The following is a 20259-nucleotide window of genomic DNA, read 5'->3' as shown; positions in this document are numbered from 1 at the left end:
GTTATGATTTATTTGTCGTTTTAAGAGATATATATTAAGCATTTTATCAACTACTAAAATATGACCTTTGCCATTATGTAGTTCAGTGTGGTAAAAAATATGCCACTGGCAATAATGTTGTGCATGAACTGTCGTGTATATCATTATGTAATTGAATTTTGTATTTAATTCAGGCCTGGTGTCGTGATAGAACCAAAATGTTTTTATTTATTTCTTTATGTATTTAATCATTTGTATGATTGGCGCCATGCTAAAGTGGGATTTTATTTTTCTAAAACCAAACGAAGTCTCATTCATATTATCAAACCTGAACTACATAACATTACTGATAATGTAATCAATTAATATGACGTCGGGTATGTCATCCATTCATAAAAGGGGTCGCTGGCACCCAATGATAATTGCCAAGATAAATCTTCGGAAACCAATCTTTCAATCTACTGTATAGGGCTATCTCTGTGTTTGATGCTTTGTTATGATTTTCAATAAACTAAGCTATACCTTGAAAAACTTCAGAAGAAGCAATTTTAAAATGTAAATTTATTTAGAATGTGTTGTAATGATGTTTACCAGCGTGTTACTTTTATTTTAAGAAAAATTTAATTGATGGAATAAAGTGGTTTTTATAATTTTTTAAATATCGTGTTTATAAATAAGTTTTTTTTTATGAATAGATTCATGTTTATGAGTGAGTTCATGTTTATGAGTAAGTTCGTGTTTTGAATAAAACACATTTGAAATGTGATTAGCAGTGGTAGAACTTGTTACAACATAAGCAACTGCTCCAAGTTGAAGTGTTTACTGTATTATTTAAGTACACATAATGTAAATAGTTGTCGACCACGTATTGATTAAATAAGTAAATATTTTGATTAATAGAATTTCAATCATTCCTTCATCTGTGACTGTGACTCTGACATGAGTGCTGCATAGGTTCTAGTTGTGTCCCGTCCCATCAAAGAGAAAATGTATCTTGAAACAAAATAGTTTAAATATAGCGCCTGTTCAATCTATAAAATTATTAAAGTGTGATGTTCTTTTATGTTAATAGAAATTAAATATAAAAGGGTTGTTACAAAATGTAACTCCAAGTTTCAAATACATAATGGTTGTACTGTTTTCAGTCCATAAGGATTTATTTACTTTTAACGCGTATTTCCATACAATGATATTTCCTTAAACTATGTATAACAATAATAATATTAATATAGATAATTATGTATTAAATAATATTATATAACATTTTATAATAAATCTTCAAGCATTATTACGGAAGTATTTTCTAAAATTATTACGTGTGCATACATTTGAGGAAGTGGTTGTAACATATTTACGGTATGTGTAATAAACACACTAACAATAAAGTCAATTAATTCACTGTTTGCACTTATACAATTACTCGAGTTGTTATTAAATTTCATTTCTAGTATTATTTGATCAAAGCTCCAATAGTGTCTGGATAAGATCAATAAGTTCATTATGACGACACAGTAGAGCTTGTTATTATAGCTGAAAAATTTCAACTTCTATTGGATTAAGTTACTTTACAATACCATGGACGTGCTGAAATACTTAGTATTGAAATTATGTTTTGCTAAGAGGTTTGTAAACATCGTAAGAAAGGAGAATTCGACAACAATACGTTTTGCCTAACAAAACACTCACTTCTAAATAGCACTATTCTGTGAATTCCCCAGTGTCAAAGTCAAGTCGCTGAAGGATCCGTTAGTTCCATTATTCATTATTCGCATCATTTAGTGTTGGAGAACAACATTGAGGATTTACCGAAGAGCATATTATAGTATTTTAAACTATCGTTTCTAATTTATTTTACATAGGTATATCTATTGAAGAAAATCGGTCCTAGCAGAAGAGGTAAGTACAAATAATAAAGTATTAGGCAGTAAAATGATTATCTTTGCCTACAGTAGGCCTACTAATAAAGAAATCGTATAAATTATGTATCGCATGTGATGCCTGTACCACAGAAGGTTAGATTAAGAGTTAGGCAGGCACTCTTCCCTGGGTTATGTTATGGTATACGATACTGTATTACGGAATTTTCCTGTGTTACTGGTTAAATTTAGATACAATACCGAGAATCGGGTCCCAAATCCAATCGGTTATGGAACACGGACTAAAAACAACGACTCGGAATAATTAAGAATGGTCACGAAGTATGAAAAATAATATCGGATATTTGTGTGTGAACGCTGCTTTACAGTTGTCAAGTATTTATCTAATACCAGAGGCAAAATGAGATAATCGCTGGTTTGGAGTAGGCTTAGGCTATTGTGACACGAGCCTAACGTTCACATTTAAAGGCAATAACATGGACATTACGATACGTTGGGAATTTAGTTGTCAAGGTGATGTAGAGTCGAAGCCCTTTTGAACGACAACTCTACATCATCAGTCCTTTATTCGTTGCGTAAAAACGCATTTAGTGATTATTTATACCCGTGTTGGTTTCATCGCATAATATTTGTCATACTATTTTCATCGATACGTTTTTATGACGTTGTTTACAATAGTTAAAACAACATCTGAAAATAATTCTAGTTGTCTATTCTGTCATAGCACTCTAACAGTTAAATGCGGTAAGCAGAATCACAGTTATCAGTTTATTTACGATACTGAAAAAAATCATTAATGTATTGTAACAGACCATAACATATACACAAGCATCGGCACGAACAGAATTGAAATACATTTGCGCAACAATAAATCATGCCCTTTACGATACAAATAATTACTTCTTTAACAACTGAACTTTTAAAGGCTCTTCTTCTTAATTTTACAATGTAAAACACAGAATGTGTTTATTCCCGAGGTGGAGAACAAAACGTGATGTTAAGCGGTGATTTCAGAGTATAAACTGATCAATTCTGTGTTTAAAAACAAAATCTCTAAATTATTAATTAAAGAAATGTACTTATATAGCAAAAGCATCAAGTTCAAGTAATTTACTGTCGAAGATTATACATGTTTTTTAAATAATTATTTGCATTTCACACCAAAGCAATTATGTAGCTTAGACTTGTGATTTTGCTACATGTGATCGTGTTGTTTCACTCATTACCAAAAACAAACAAAACATTATTGTGAAATTGATAAACAGACTAGTCCCGATCCAATAGACTGGGGTAATAATGTTTCACAACATTAGGCGCTATATAAATCCACGATATTATTGTATGAAAACTATTAATTTGATATCTAATTATTATACTATAAATTAAACTTATATTTATGTGTGTAGGCCTACATATTACCACTAATTGCAAAGCATATATAGCTTAATGTTTATTGCGTAATAATTGTTTAATGGGCTAGGCCGGCTATGTGCAGGTGTTCACAGGTCCCCAGGGCACAGAGAACTACATGCACAACAGGCCTAGGATATGCGCAAAAGCAAGGCAAGTCAGAAATTTATGCGAGGCATCGTTTTACCATCATCAAAAAATGCGAGGCATCATTTTATCATTTCCCAAAATTTAGGATCGATTATTATTCTTTGAAAACAGAACAGTATCAGCAGTAACATATTACAGCATTTTTATTGACAAATTAACAAATATATTGAGATTAAACGTGTTTTTCACCAATAAATGCATGAGAAATTGACGCATTCCACTTTGTTTTAGTCCTTATTATCATTTGGCCGTGAATCTTAATTCTATTTCCTTATTCTGAATTGAAGGCATTTTATATAATACTGTAGATGAAAAAACCTCAAAACGAAACCTCTACTTCTTCTGGTATCCAGTATCATTTACTACTATGGCTAATGCTATCATCTTACACTATTGATAATCTATATATAAATTATGGTTAATTCTGACATAGGCGAGCACAATGCAAAAACTTCGGTACAAATCTCCGCCTTGGATACCTACCTTATCTATCTCAGATGTACCGCGAAACATAGATTTGATAACATTAGTTTTCACATCGACGCTATTGTTCCATATGTCTATCTTAGGAAGATATTATAAAGGGTTTTATAAGAAATTTTCTGATTTCAATCGGTAAATTTTAACTCTACGCCCGGTAGAAGTAATTTCCGGGTTCACGGTAAGGTGTTGGTTTCAACCAGGGAGTTGTAAAACAACTACCTGTTTCAACTAAGTTGGCCGTTGGTGCTTGGTGGCGATAGCCATTTTGTTTTTTTGTTTATTTTCGGACCGCGCGTGTGAAGGTATATACTACTATGTAATAGTAGTACATAAACCCCGATAGCCGAGTTGTTGAGTAATCTGCCAAGACTTTATGTATACTGTGCGCTATCTGTGTCCCGTCAGGCCCCTGGGATACTTCTGCCCATGTTGCAAGCCGTCTAAAACGTCTTTCTTCTTAGGCCACTGTGTCGCGGAATAATCATAATTATACCAATTAGGATGGTATTTATTTGAATAAACGCCCGGAACACCTCCCCAATAAAACATCAATTAAAATAATTATCTCGCTACTCAACCCCACCCCAATTACATCTAATAAACGCCCATCCACAATATTATATTTATAACCCAATTATATTATTTTTAGTAGATTTCTTCGGACTGTTATCTACAATTTACCAAGCATTTGTTATTCTTTTTTACCACTTTTCATATCTACAATAAACACTATACGCCTTAAACGCTATTAATCATCTAAGACACTTAGGTTAGTGAGTACGTTTTGTTTTACGAATATCAAAAGCATTTAAATAATGGTAACCGACCGAAATTGTCCAGGCCAGAATGTCCTTCTAAAACTGTTTACGTCCCGAGTCATTATCATTCCGAGAACCATCGTCTACACTTCCTAGTTTTATAAATTACAGTACCTTTTTTTTGTAAACATTTTGTACTGTTCTTTTATAAGTGTTACCCCAAATTTCACAACAATCATTAATATATGGTAATATCAATGCATAAATAAATTAAATTATACACTACTTTTTATTAGTTTTCTCAATTTATATATTATTATTATACTGATGTCTTTATCAATTGTTGTTTGTATACATTTAACATATGTTTATACACGATATGACTTGAATGAAAAAACAATCGTTACATAAAAATAAACAACATAGCATGATGAGTGTATACACGAATCTATTTCGATACGCTAGGCCTATTTTAAAAATATAAATAATTAATTATTAGGCCTATAATATAGCATAATAGCACGTTAAGAAATGCCTCGCACCTTTTTGAAATTGTAAACTATAATATGCCTCGCACCTTTTTGAAATTGTAAACTATATGCGACGCATGCCTCACACTTATACTTGGTGTACCTCGCTGCCTCGCACAATCGAATTGGAACAATACAATGAAAACACCAGTGGTCTAATGGTTAGGAGATCTGCATATCAAGCAGAAGGTTCCGGGTTTGAATCTCGGAGAGGGCTTTTTCTCATTCTCACAGGTTTCTATCATTTTTATTTTTTCTAATTAAATTTCATTATATCGGGCGGATTAGAATTTATTCTGTGATGTTTATATACTGTATATATATATATTTTTTTTTCTTTTGTGGCGCAAACACTACTTTTATTCACATTGCTATTATCTCATGTCATTAAATCATATTATTTAACACATTTTTTTAATTCCAAATTTCATCAGTAACATTTTTACATTTATGAATTCCGTATTACCTCCTTTTTTCATTAATTTTCTCATATTTTTCTAAACACTTGACAATGATCATCATTCATCTATCTCGTTTTAAAATATTTTACACATAAAGAACAATCCCTTTGTGAGTTTTTCATTTTCATTTGTTTGTTTGCCTCGCACTTTGTTACTACCCTGTGTGTGTGTGTTTAAAATAGGTGCCATCTTTGATTTCAACATGGCGGCTGTTTACAACTTTAATACAGTAACAATATATTTGGAATCGTCAGTATCACAAACATAGGTACTGTATAGACATCATTTCTAACCTACTATGTTACTTATTTATATTTCAAGTTATAAGCCAAAATACGTTATACATAGCGACCATCTTGAATTCCAACATGGCGACTGAAATAGAATATTTACAACTTTAATAACAATATATTTGGAATCCTCAGTATCACAAACATAGGTACTGTATAGACATCATTTCTAACCTACTATGTTACTTATATGTTAAGTTATAAGCCAAAATACGTTTTAAATGGCGACCATCTTGAATTCCAACATGGAGGCTGAAATAGAATATTTACAACTTAAATAACAATATATTTGGAATCCTCAGTATCACAAACATAGGTATAGAAACTATTTTTAACTTGCTATGTTAATTAAAAGTCAAGTTATAAGCCATAATACGTTTAAAATGGCGGCCATCTTGAATTTCAACGTGGCGGCTGAAATAGAATATTTGCAACTTTAATAACAATATAGTTGGAATCTTCACTATCACAAACATAGGTATGGACACCATTTTTAACCTGCTACGTCACTTAAAAGTCAAGTTATAAGCCAAAATAAGTCTGAAATGGCGGCCATTTTGTTTTTCACATTTTAAGGATGAAGATCTAAAAATTGAGCTGGGTAAACAGCAAATTTGAATTCAGAACCCCAAAATTACCCTAAAACACATGTTTATTCGCTTTTAACACGAAATGCCTACAGCATCTTATTAGAGTGTAAATATGACTCTCTGGACTAGTCTAAAATCTATAGTTGGACATTCCTAATAACCTGGAGAAATAAGAGAAATAATATTATTTTAGAAAAATCTTTTTCTTTTACTTTTGAATTTAGTTGACCATTTTGTTACATTAAAAAAATAATAATGTTATGCTATTTGTAATTGTTGCTTCTACTAGCGTGTTGAAATTTTCTGGAAAAAAAAAAAATTAATAATTTTAGATTGTGATTGTGGAAGATGTTGAGGTTATTCTCGTTTATTTTGTTCTTTCTTTTGTGTGTTTTGTTATGAATTCAATTGCTTGTTATTGCTGCTGGCTTTTTTTGTTGTTGCTTCCTTGTTTGTTTTTCCATCGATAACCCGGTAAGCAAGCACTGTAGTTTCTGATTTTACTCTTCATTGCTTCCTAACAAACCTTCCACGTTAGTGAATAAAAACATATAATATTGATTTTCAATTAGGTATTCCCCTAATTCTTCCATTTTCTACTACTTTCTTGGTGTTTGCTTGTTTATACCATTTGATTCTATATAAACGTTTTTAATGTTTACTTTCCCAAAGATTTGATCATAACATGATGCCGCAACTCACACTGTTACATAATTTCACAGAAACGTCTCCGTTCAATTCTGTACGCTTTTTAATTATCTCCGTGTGAATGCATTTTAACAAAAATTCCGTCTACTGTGTTTGACACAATCCGCGATCACATGTGACGCATGTATTGTATGAAAATTGTTGCTCTTTACTATTACCCTAAGCTTTAAATAAATAATATATCGCATGCGAACTTGATAACAGGATAATAACGATAACAATCAAGAAAAAATTAAAATATTAAAATGTATTATAAACAAATTGGATTCTCTGATTTGCATTTCTTTGTTTTCTTATTATTTGAAATGTACCTAAATAGTGTTACAACTCACCGTGCAGCGAGCATCAACTAAACTAAAATTAGAGAGAAACATTACAATTTATCTAAGAGAAACTGGGGAGTAATTTGTATAGGACTTGAGATCGAAAAACCAAAGGCACAACAGAATACTATAATCCCAGAATCCAATTAATCAATATATTATATTGATTAATTGGATTCTGGGATTAATTTGCCAAAAGGTCAATCTGCCAAAGGTCAACTTGTGTTGGGTACTTAGTTGGGACATCGATTGTCTGCTTTATTGATACAAGATCACCTTTATACGTCAAAATCTCCTTCTCATTTCAAACTACTTTGACTACCTTATGATATTTCCTGCAATTGTAATTTTGAATGAAGAGGTGCCATGGAAGAGGAAGAAGAAGTTGTAGAGGAAAACGAGATGGGGTTGATTGAAACGATGAGGAGAGGATGAGCAGAATGATTTTGTATATGACAATGGAGATGATGGAGGAAAAATGGAACGATACCATGGATGTGTATGAGGAGGATTACGATGGAGAAGGTCGTGTGATGTTATTGAGGATTAAGTACTGTATTAGGTATTAGTGATTTGTCTGAACACAACATGATAGTAGGCCTAATAATGTTGTCGATGGGAGTGCTACGAATAAGAATAGATAATGTTCTAGTGATGGCACTGAAGTTATATTATAGTATTGAACATGTATTACATTGATGTAATGATTGTTGCTATGCTGAAGATTTGGAGAAGTTAAACATTCTTAAAAATGTGATGATCTGATGTTCAAGTTTTAGTTATGCAAATAACGATAGTACTAATGTTGTCAATGGGAGTAATTATGAATAAGAATTGATGAGGGTGATAAAGTTATTATGACATTTGAGTTGTATAGTATAAGATACTCATACGTACGAATGGTATTATGTAATAAAACTTCTGTCGCCATCATACAGTACGTCATTGACCGAACGATCAATGGCGATAGCACCTGTAATTCCATTCATTAAATTTAAATTGCATTTCTTTGCTTATTTCGCTGTTCATCTCAATCTATAAATACGCATAATAAAGAAATTCTGAATATAATGTATTATACCAACACAACGATTATGTGTATGTGGTAATGCGCTGTTTAGATTACCATAAGTATCTGTAAATGCCGTTATCGTGTTTATTAAAGGAAAACTTTGCATGCGTTTTGAATTTTAGATATACAAATATTCGGTAAAAACAGAGATATATATTTTCAAATGTGTAGTGTCAATCAGATATTTCCAATACTATGCTGTTGTTAATTCTACTGAAGTCAACTAATACCATAATCAAATAATATAATCTATTGTTATCATATTATGTGTACAACAAAAACGTATTTCAATAACACATGACGCCTCCGTGTGAATCGGCCTTAAGGATGGTTATGCGGTACATTAACTATACACTTCCATATTGAATTTCTCAAGTCTTGTAGTTGAGGATACGGTACGTACATCTTGTCAGGATGTTTGGTTGGATCTCTCTTTGTGTACTGTACGTAGACATAGTGATCCAACGCAGTTCCCGAATTGTGTCCTAGTGGCAATGGCAACTGCGTTAACGTTATGGCGTATCTCTGTTTCATCTACGTACGGTACGGTAGTCAGACTTTATAGTATTTAAAATTTATATCGACTTATTTTTTTCCTCTAACTAAACGAATTAAATCAAAGAGTAGCATAGCTGTAATTAATATCATATTAAAATACATTAACCATGTGCGAATGCCTATACGTTTAAATAATCCATTTAAGGATTAAAAGTACAAGTACGAAATCCAATTATTATTCTATAAAAGTGAGTAACAACACGATTTATGTATCGTAGTTTTTAAGTATACAACGGTTTCGACAAATCAAATCTAAATTTAGACAATATTATTTGTCTAACGAATAATAACTCTTTTAACTTGGAACCGAAAGTCAACACATTGATAACACATCATCAACGGCGCCCAGAATATAATGTAATTTAGAAATCAGACAATAAAACAACAATACAAAAAAACGTGATACTTATATATAATGCGAACGTTAATGAGTGCAATGGTCGTAAAATGTTCTTACCTGACTGTTAATTATGATATTACACAACGGGATTCTACAATCAATTAACCTTAAGATTATTCTGCAGCAGGATGCATTTGCATGTTTCAAATAAATCATTGACTCTACGATGACATAAATCGACGCGCGCGTGTATAACGTTTATCTTTGACACTACACAGTCATATAAATCGACGTGCGCGTGTAAACGTTGATATTTGACACTAAACGCCAGACATATAAATCACGTGCGTGTGTAAACGTTGATATTTGACACTACACGCCTGACATATAAATCGACGTGCGCTTGTAAACGTTGATATTTGACGCTATAAAGCCATATAAATCGAAGCACGCGTGTAAACGTTTATATTTGACATTAGAAAGCCATCTAAATCGGCGTGCGCGTGTAAACGTTGATATTTGACACTACAAAGAAATAAAAATCGACACGCGCGTGTACACTTTTATATTTTTCACAACGAAGACAGAGATCGACGCACGTGTGCAAACATTGATATTTGACACCGAACGTTATAAACCTATAGGTATTACATATTTATAAATTATCATATCGAATGTCAAAATTATATTGATAAAAGTGCGTGCCTTCTTGTGCCCGTGTAAACTGTTGGGATCGAGTATTATTGGAATAAAAGTACTACTACTTTTAAAGAAATAACACAATTTCTAACCAATAGGCCAATGTTTTGTTTGAATAAAAACAATTCTTATCGTAGATCATGAGTCTATTGGTGATTGTTGTTCATTATTATTGCTAAAATCAAGCCTAACAACCGATTCCGGAAAACATTTGATGTAATATAAAAGGTAATCCATAAGTGCTCTTTGATATAACTATAGGCAATTATCATCAGTGTCTTTCGTCAACATGTGTTACATATTTTATTCGTTCACACATTTTCATTTTTCGTATAGCGACTAATTGTCTGTTCTACAAAAACATCCTTATTTATTGTAAAAATACTGTTATCGTTAATTATGCAGCGTTCTTGTACAATTACCTGCTAACAAGGTGTCACCAACAGTCACAATAATACTTATTATTGTGAGTAGGTACAATACAACTGGTCATATTAACGGTCTGAACAGTTATTATGCGTATAGACTCACATCGAGTTTAAAAATTTGTACCGACAGTTGATCAGGTTGGAATTTTACTTCAAATATCAACTTCATACTTAAAATAAAATATCCTAATAATATATAGGTATAGTAAAGAGTGGTTGATTAGAAAAGTTAACTAGCATATAAACAGGTCTTAGCTAGGTTTAATTCCCTAAAATAACAACTCTAAGTTCATGGTTGTAAACTATATTGTACTGTACTAAGGAAACGTGAAAGGAACTGGTTACTCTACCAATTTAGTACAATGAGCTCTTAGCAGCGCATTCCTATGTGCTTGAAGTGAATAATGTGAAATAGTTTAGCAATCAGTAAAAGAGAGAATAAACATGCAGCAGTTCATTATGTTGTTAAAAGTGAACTGTTTTATTATTTATTTCATTTCTTTTAACTGTAATATGCATTTGCTCCATGTTGATGTTTTCATCTTATGTGAAACAGTGCAAGCATGTATTAATGTCATTATGAATGTGATGTTAACACATACATGTCATGCGTTCAATTCAAATTCAATTCAAATAAACATTTATTTCTTTCATTCATATTTGAGTAAAAAACATTATAATTTCTGATATTGTTGTTGTTCTTTTATCTCCCTGCCTTATTTTTTTTCTAAAAGATTGTTTAAGCGATTATATTGTACAATTTGATGATGGGGGTGATTACAAGTTAAATGTATTTAAAATATAATTTCAGAATATGTAATTTCATACTCCTACTTTTCCAAATAAATTATAATAACAATTTAAAGTACATTTTGTTTTCGTGTCTGTTGATGCTAACAATATTGGGTATTTATATATATATATATATATATATAATATTGTTTCCTTTGTTCTTGAGCTATGGAGAATTAATTTTTTTTTCTGAAATAAAAGATGAATGAATGTTATTTTTACCAAAATAGATGTTGATATCAATAGATACTGTGCGTGAAATTGAATTTAGTGAGAAAATATTGTGCAATAGTTTCATTTATTCCTGTCCTCCTAATACCGAATAACAACTTTTAAAAACAGATTGTGTTTTGTAAAATAATTCTTGTTACCATTAACAGACTAATTGTCTTTCTAATTCCAAAAAAACACTATAATTATATCACGAATATCGATGTCGAAGAATAGTTTTTATTTTTATACAATATACTAATTGATATCATAACTATTAGCATTGCATTTAAGATCCTTTTTACTTATCTAAATTCTAATTATTATCAAAAACGATGACATATATGAATCTTTAAAACATTATTTTTTTGTTCTTTACATATTACTTTTAAGATTTATGTGAGCTAAATCCAGGTATACATGTTGAGCTTATAGGATGAATCAAAATATTAAGAGAGCAGTGATATATTACTCACATGGTATCATCTTCTGATCCAGTTTATCTATTTGCAGAATAAACACCGATTTTTCATTTTAATTTTTCTTTTTATGCCTAAAACTGTTGACCAAATTGATTATAGTAACGTGTATAGACACGACACATTCACAGTGAACCAACACACAATTCTTCAACGAGCGTATTTAAACACGAATATTAATACATTTTTTGTTGCTTATCAACAATCCGGAACAATAAAGGTGGGTTGTTCCCACGAAAGACAACAAAAATACGAAAAAACATAAAGTGATATGGAATGTATTTACATTTGAATTAAAATGCTTAATTATAAATGAAATGGATGCAATTTTATGAAAGCCGACAAAAAATGGAAACATTTAAAAACATAGCATTTTAGAGCACTTACCTTGATTTCATTTCATAGAACTGTTTTAATATATGCATGCAATATTTTCAATTATCTGTACACTACAATTTTAAATATTTTATTAACTTTTCTTCTATTATAGCTTCATCTGTATACAGTATAGAGTCTATTTATATGTATGCCAAATATGTAACTATATCGTTCTTTTAAGAATGAAATTTATTTATAATAATTATACGTCGGTATGTAGTAATTGAATACGTTCTTAAATACCTGTTAAGTCATGTTAATGAAAATGAGAAGAAATTACAATAAAGGTGGTTGATTCCCACGAAAGAAAAAAACACAATCCGGAACACCAATCACCTCCCAAACCCACTTGCCCTCAACAGAATACCTGCTTCTTTCTTAGCCCTACATAATATAAAGACTAACGGTTTGTTATAAACGTAGTATGCCCGCCATTATTTTGCATATTTACAGTTTGTCGAGGCACTAATCAAATATTGAATAACATCGGCTTTCACTCGTTTGTTTGATTAAACCTCTCACTTTAGTTTGTATTATTATTAGCTTTGTTGTTTTCATTGTTTACTTTTTTGCCAAAGTTGCATGTAAGGTAACGGCACGTTTGAATCAATTTACCTATAGTATATTATTTATGATTATGTCAACTACTTTTTCGCTCACGTTTTACTTTATTAAACAAGAGTGCATTATGTTAGGTAATTTACTTGATAAACTAATCCGAGATATGGTCATTGTCTGACGTCATAGAGTAGACAATTGATGAGTGAAATTCCAACACAGCTTTAACCTATACCAACAGTGAAAATTTGATAAAAGCGTTTTTTTAGAAGGCATAGCAGACCTACTGGCATCTCTTAAGTACAAGGTTAGAGTATTTTGTATCCCATGAGATAAATTTGAAACAGGGTATCAGGTCATTCACTGATGCCATACCCTTCCCAACATTGCATTTTCTATTCTGTAAATTATTCAAAGCACTTTTAAAAAGGTTTTAACAATGAACCTTTGCCATTTTAAGTTTCATATATATGTAAAAATCCTTTTAATATTTAATTGAAACGCATCTTTGAATTCGGTTGGATGCGGATTGTTTTTTTTTTTTTTGACCTAATTTCTTTTTTTTTCTTGAAGAGGAAGTAACATGTGATGTTTCAGATAAATTTAGCTTGGTGACTTTAATATGGTAATTGACTTCTATTTCATTATATTATGATATAGGTCTATACTTTATTTATTCACTCGAATGATACTTTTGGTAATTACGCATGGTATTTATTATGTAGGGGCCTATATCATGATTTAGGTAAAATGTAAGAAACATTTCAGATGTAGGCCTATGCACGAATGACATCAATTACGTCAGCTTGTAACAAAAGTTGTCCTTTAAATCGACACTGTTTGAAGAGCAATGACCAGCAATGGTATTATCCGACAATATTATATCTGAATTATTTAGAGAAATCACCAATTTATGCAACTATGAATATCAATGATCAAGCGACTGGTCAATCAATAATGTTTCTTCATAAACATTATGTAAGGGCAAATTATTCATTATTGTTCAGTCTATGCAAAACTACGTGATCCGGTGATCATTTATATATGAATAATGATATCTAACTAAGAATCAAAATTTGATTTGCATCAGATGACCAAACATCTTAAATTACAAATTAAGCTATTTGTATTTTAGCTATATACAGTGTAATCAATTAATATTTCAAACATAGAATTTTAACAATATTCATCAAAAACAAATCCATATATAATATATTCAGTATATTATAATTCAATAATTATAATAATAATTTGAAATCAGCATGTTGCTATACATTTAAATTCAGTTTTGGTTATTTTTATTTATTTCTCATTATCGAAATTGGTTATCGATATTGTTCTTTACTTAATTCTTTGCTATAATTCTTCAAATAGAATCATAGAAACATAATTAAATTACAATGTGATGTGTTTTGTTTCAAAATTGAAATTACAATTGTACGCATGCGTGAATAATTTACAAGCAGCCGACAGGTGGAGTACTGCTTGATACCTGTTTGGCACTATGAATTCTTGACTTGAATTAGTGTCCTAAAAAGATCCGTGTTTTCTTCAATGTAGGATTAGGTCACGTTTCTCTTAAAATCAATTCCGTCTCAATTGCCAAGTATGCTTCATTTCCGTCGACTTATCATGTGTAGTTTGTACAGGTGCAGGGCTAAGTAACACTCGTGTTAATAGTCTAGGATGTTGTAATCTATACTGATTTACCTGTAATGAATAGAGAATCAGCATAGAGTTAATCTTTGCTTGTATTGATTAAGAATATTAAAGAATTCACCGAACGAACTGTGCTATTGAAATTACACTAATAGAAATAATATTGAACTTACCTACTCGTCACATTTAGCGTATTTCTCTTTCCTGCCTGTTGGGCTATTTAATATTCTGTAACAGCTCGTATTGGTAGTGATTAACAAAAGCTGAAGTGCAATCTATCATCGTTAAAGCGTACCCGTTCAGTTAACCTAAGTCATTTTACAGTAGCCCAATACGTCGTAAGACATTGCCGCTAGATCATAGATTCCGCAAGAAGACAAAACGGCAAAACTCGTTACGGTATGTGTTTCACTTTACAAAGGTTATAATATATAGAATGAAAGAACTAATTTTCGTTTTCAGTGTAATCTAAGTCAGAAATGCAATATTAGAATTTATGTAATTAAGTAAGTTGTTTATGGAAACGTTATATTATTATTTTAAAATAACACCACAACATTGTTCAACGAATATTTCCATAATGTATGATTCGCGATTATTGCTACTTTTTTGCTAATAGGGAGCTGACGTAGTTCAGCCAACAGTTGTGTTAACGTACTTGTTCGTTTTGATTTCGCTTCGACGGGAAGTGTTAACTCATGTGTCACGCACGCAACATACGCCGCTATCATTAAAACAAATCATGGAATACAATGGGCCTAGGCCTAACTAGCATTGCCCTAAACTTGCATATTAGGTGATAAATAACAAATTCCTGTACTATTGTACCTTATATTGGTTTAAGAAAAACATATCTTTAAATTTACCATTTGTTTCTTAATTATTCGGCAGAAATGCGATGATTTGTCCATGTTTCGATTCTCTTCGGTTATTTTAAAGAAAAAAATGCTCTCGACGCACGTAACTAATTAGGTTTTTCATAAACTTGAAAAGTGGGCGAAGCTTGCCCGTTGAATTTTGGGAAATGTTAACTTGCTCGTGCAAAAACTTCATATTGTAGAGTACAATTATTTATTTCTTATTTAATGTTTAAACAAATGTTTATTCATCATAACGATTGTATAGTGTTTAATACTATAGTATGCATCAATGTGTTTACAATGTTCTAATACTCGTGAAATAATGCCATCTAGTTTACAATTATCGACGAATATATTGCAATGCTTTCTATATCAATAAGATATGTGTTCACACAAGCGTAATAGTTAAAACAATCAATAACTATTAATAAATGCATAACGTACTATCTACTGCTCTGTGTCTATGTTGTGTCAAGGCGTTTATTAATGCAAAACATTTCTAAAAAGTTCAAATCCATTCACTCTCAACTCAGTTTTATGAAAAATTTTAATAAAAGGATAAAGGAACCATAAATAAATATCGCTGGAAAATTGAAATATTTTATTGCTTGTTTTAAAAGTACTGAATAATAGTAATTGTAAGGAAACTGAAGAATTGATTTTGTGAACATGCTCAATTAATCATTTATAACATGTAGGCTAATATCAACCGAATTATAACCCAATTGCGTATAACTAGTGTTGTTTCTTTTGTTGATTGATTGATCAGAATTACACAATTCCATATGAAAAAAACAATACAAAGAAAATGAATAATCACATTAAAATGTGTTTTTCAAAAACAAGATCATTTTCACTATTATTCTATAACCATTGACGCAATACTAGAAAAGGAGAGCATTCCCTTCGTGGCAAACGTGTTTTAAAACTACAGTGTTATGCAACTTTATGTACAAAGTGAGTTTTAATTGGGGATTGTTTTAAAGCAATACTTCTGTTTAAGTTTATTATAGGTGGTAACTATAAATTGTAATTAAACCTAATTCATCATCATTTATTATTTATTTATTAAGAAATACTTGATTGATGACGCGTTTAATTTCTGTATGTTTCATATCTCGTGTGTGTTAGTAGCATGACTGTTTAGCTATAACCTTCTTTAGGCCTATTTAATAGCTAATACATTCAATGATTTAGTATTCCTGGGCTAGTGAGTTCATTTAGCATAGAAACATTTAACGTATTATAAAAACTGGTACATAAGCCACCATAGTTCAAACGCTATATAGTGATGAAAACTGTGCTCTTAGTAAAGATACTAATAAATTATAACGGTTTCCTCGTCCTAGATGATCATACTTAATTGCTGTCTAAAGTAATTGAGACATGGTGTTCATGCACCTAAGTATACATTTAACAAATTGCGTACGCCCTAACCCACAACCGCAATGCCCAGCAACGATAAGTCTATATGGTGACTATGACCATTAAGAACACAATAAATCAAACTCGTTATAGAAAGTTAACTTATGAAATGAAAAAAAAACCTTGTTGAAAGATGAATGTAGTTTCAATTAAAGTTATCAAATATATTGTTTGTTTTCACAATAACGTTACATTTTTAAGTGTAAATCTGAATTTATTTAATATTTATATAGCAACAGGTGTTTTTCAGAAAATCGATATATTGATTGCATAAAAAAAAACTATATCTTTGATAAAACAGAAACAATAGCACGCCCTCATTGTTCTTATGAAATTTGCAAATTATTTCGCTCAGTTTCTCTGAGCGCTTGATTCATTTGTTTTTACATTTTCTTGTTTTCAGATAGTGCCTCCAGATATTATTTATATTGTTTCTTCTATGGACTAAAATCATGAAGTCTGTTGTCAAAATTCTAAACGTTTTCACCGTTTTAGTAAGTTTGTTTATACATTCTTTAAATTTTAACAAATTTTCTTTTAAAATTAATATTTGTTTTAATCTTTTGAAAATGGTCATTCATACATAATTACTTTCAATTCAAGTTCAGATGTATGAGTTAACATGCTGTCCCGAGTATGAAGTTATTATTGCAAAAAAAATTACAGGGACAGGGACAATATCAATCTTAATCGTAAGACTGTTTTACCAACAAAAGTCAACACAACATTCTCCGTTGCCAAGATAATTTATCTTCGGGTTTTATACAATTTGAAGATCAGATAAAGATATCCAGCACATTTGGTCTATAAATATGATTAAATTAAATAAATTAATCAAATTCCAAAGATATTAATTTCACAATACTTTAAAGAAAGTTAAGAAAATCACCTATATGATCATAATATGCAGTAGCCTAAGCTTGTTGGGAATAATAAACATTATTCTACTGCAGTTTCTGCAGTAATAGCATCTCTTGGCTACTAACTACTGTAGGCCTACACATCGGTTACTGCAGCGAATACCTCGTAAACCTCTAGAGTGAAACCAACACAATCATATAATATTATTGCAGTACAAAAACTGGAGTAACTGCTGTACAATGTTGATATGGTCCCTAACCTATGATTATTTCTTCTATACTTCTGTTTGATAAAGATAATATGCATGATGATTGTTGATGTGATGGCAGAAGAAGATGATACGGCCCTTTGCACGGATGTTGACGCGTTGACAGACAAAGATAAAATCAAGATACAACACTATCTTCATTATCAAAATTTTTCACAACCTTATGTTACCGATGAGTTTACTGCAGAACAGGTGTGTCTGGTATTTCAGGCGGCGATGGAATGTCTACATTTGTATACAACATCACCTAATTTGAAAGGAGGTAAGCCATGTGTATCGATTGAATCAAACAGTAACTTTTTCCATCAGATTAATTTTTGGCAATTATGATAAGGAGTGGTAATCAAAATGTATTGTACAATAGTAATAATTCAGAACACTGATAACACTGATATAAATTAGGTTTTTCAAATCACATAAAAGGCATAATACAAGAAACAATAACTTTTATATAATGATAATGTTTTATAAAAAATGTGTACAATTCTGTAAATGTACTTCTAAAATTGTCTAACGTAAACAAACATGAATTTCGTTATTTACTTTTTTATTTACGTATTATTAGGAAAAATAGTTTATCCGATCCTCGGTTATTTGTTTTCTGATATAATTTTATTCTCTACCAATATTATATACCATTAGGCCTATCAGAGTAAAATAGGCGAAATAAATCCGTCGTATGCAAGTAGAATAATAGACTAATTAGGATGTCCCTAAAGAGTAAAGTAGTCGATGAAAGAATTCAAAAGGATTAATTCATAATTTAAATCATAATCCATGTAAAGCAATGATTGTCTTCCTTCCGGAACAAATGCACATCAACTATTTTAGGCCATATATATAATAGATTGTACCCAATAGACCACTGGTTCTTGTTGCATCCCTTCAATATAGAAACAGATAATAGATGCATCGCAGCCGTGTAACAATTGCCTAGTTTATCTAATTAAGAACTATTTACATTGCCATAACAACGAGGCCTATGGATGCGACTTATGACTGCCAACGCGAAAAAAAAACAAAGTCTGATTATTTTATTTAGAATAATTTTTAACTTTAGAAAGAATTCCTGAAGAAAAATCAGGTTAAGTGCACTAAATGTCATATTTCTTTTAGAAAAATCGGAATGCTAGACAGGGTTTCAGTTCACCTTTAACCTATTTAAATGTACTGTATTTTAATGCGGTCGTAGGTAGGCTCCAGAATAAGCTGCTTCTAATTTTTCGCGAAATAATGATTTATAAAAATAAAATAATACTATTGTTGGCCTACGCGTTATATTCACGTAAATGTTGTATTAATAGAAAAACCCCACGTCTCAACATTTTAACATTGAAATGCCTATCTCCTGCAGTAGCGCTTTTCAATGTCAGTCTATTTTTACAAAAGCATGTCAGATTTTGATTTTAGTTAATCCTTTCGTTGTACGCTTATCAACACATTTGGCTAATCGTCCTTTTATTTCCAATTTTATTAGTAGTTTAGAAGCATAAATGGCCATAGATTTGCACTATATGAGCAAAAATCAATAGAGAAGGGTCGTTAGAGAATAAGCCAACCTAGGTTGGGAAAATGTGTGCGTTTGACTGTGTATTAATTTGGTGATAGCGAAGAAAATCTCTTTGGTAAAATCTCGTTAAGACAGAATATAATAGATTGGAATTCTGTAAATGAGCTGGACATGTGATTTGTTTATCCAGTACCGTCATCAATAAGTGACCTAAACTCTCCTAAATCGTATAAAATATCGTTAAATCCCGTTTTCAAAGTTCACTGTACATGAAGCTGATGTAAAGTAATTCAAGTCTCGCGTGTAATTTTGAGGAACATGCAGTGTCCTCGATACTTCAGTTAGGCCTATCTACTTTCCAAATTGTCATTATAATTATCAATACAAACTAAACGCCTTTATTGTTTACACATTTCAAAACCAACTCATGTTTTCTCATTTTATACTTTACTATCCGATGTGTAACCTATATTGCTTTAAAGTGGTCGAATAGGCCAATGCCCGACATTGTTTTCCTGCCTAATATCGGGTGTTTGACATAATTTAATATATAAATTAAGAATGCAACTTCCATTAATGTATTTACAAAATTATATAAGTTGA

General features: G+C 31.0%; 1 protein-coding gene across 5 annotated transcripts in view; it reads left to right on the top strand.

Moving 5' to 3' along the window:
• LOC140057416 (calcitonin gene-related peptide type 1 receptor-like) overlaps positions 1 to 20259 on the top strand; it is an 86238-nt gene that overhangs the window by 50051 nt on the left and 15928 nt on the right. For 2 of the 5 annotated variants that reach the window (XM_072103091.1, XM_072103075.1), the window contains exons 2-4: positions 1839 to 1875; positions 17421 to 17511; positions 18174 to 18408. In XM_072103091.1, coding sequence (XP_071959192.1) covers positions 17470 to 17511; positions 18174 to 18408 — 277 coding nt within the window. In that variant the 5' untranslated portion in view covers positions 1839 to 1875; positions 17421 to 17469. Of the gene's footprint in view, positions 1 to 1430; positions 1602 to 1639; positions 1876 to 5255; positions 5422 to 17420; positions 17512 to 18173; positions 18409 to 20259 lie in introns of those variants that run through there. The other 3 variants (XM_072103083.1, XM_072103066.1, XM_072103100.1) reach the window with 3 other exon arrangements.

The sequence above is a fragment of the Antedon mediterranea genome, chromosome 1, assembly GCF_964355755.1.
Source record: "Antedon mediterranea chromosome 1, ecAntMedi1.1, whole genome shotgun sequence".
Taxonomy (NCBI): Eukaryota; Metazoa; Echinodermata; class Crinoidea; order Comatulida; family Antedonidae; genus Antedon; species Antedon mediterranea.
This window is presented reverse-complemented; position numbering and strand designations above follow the sequence as displayed.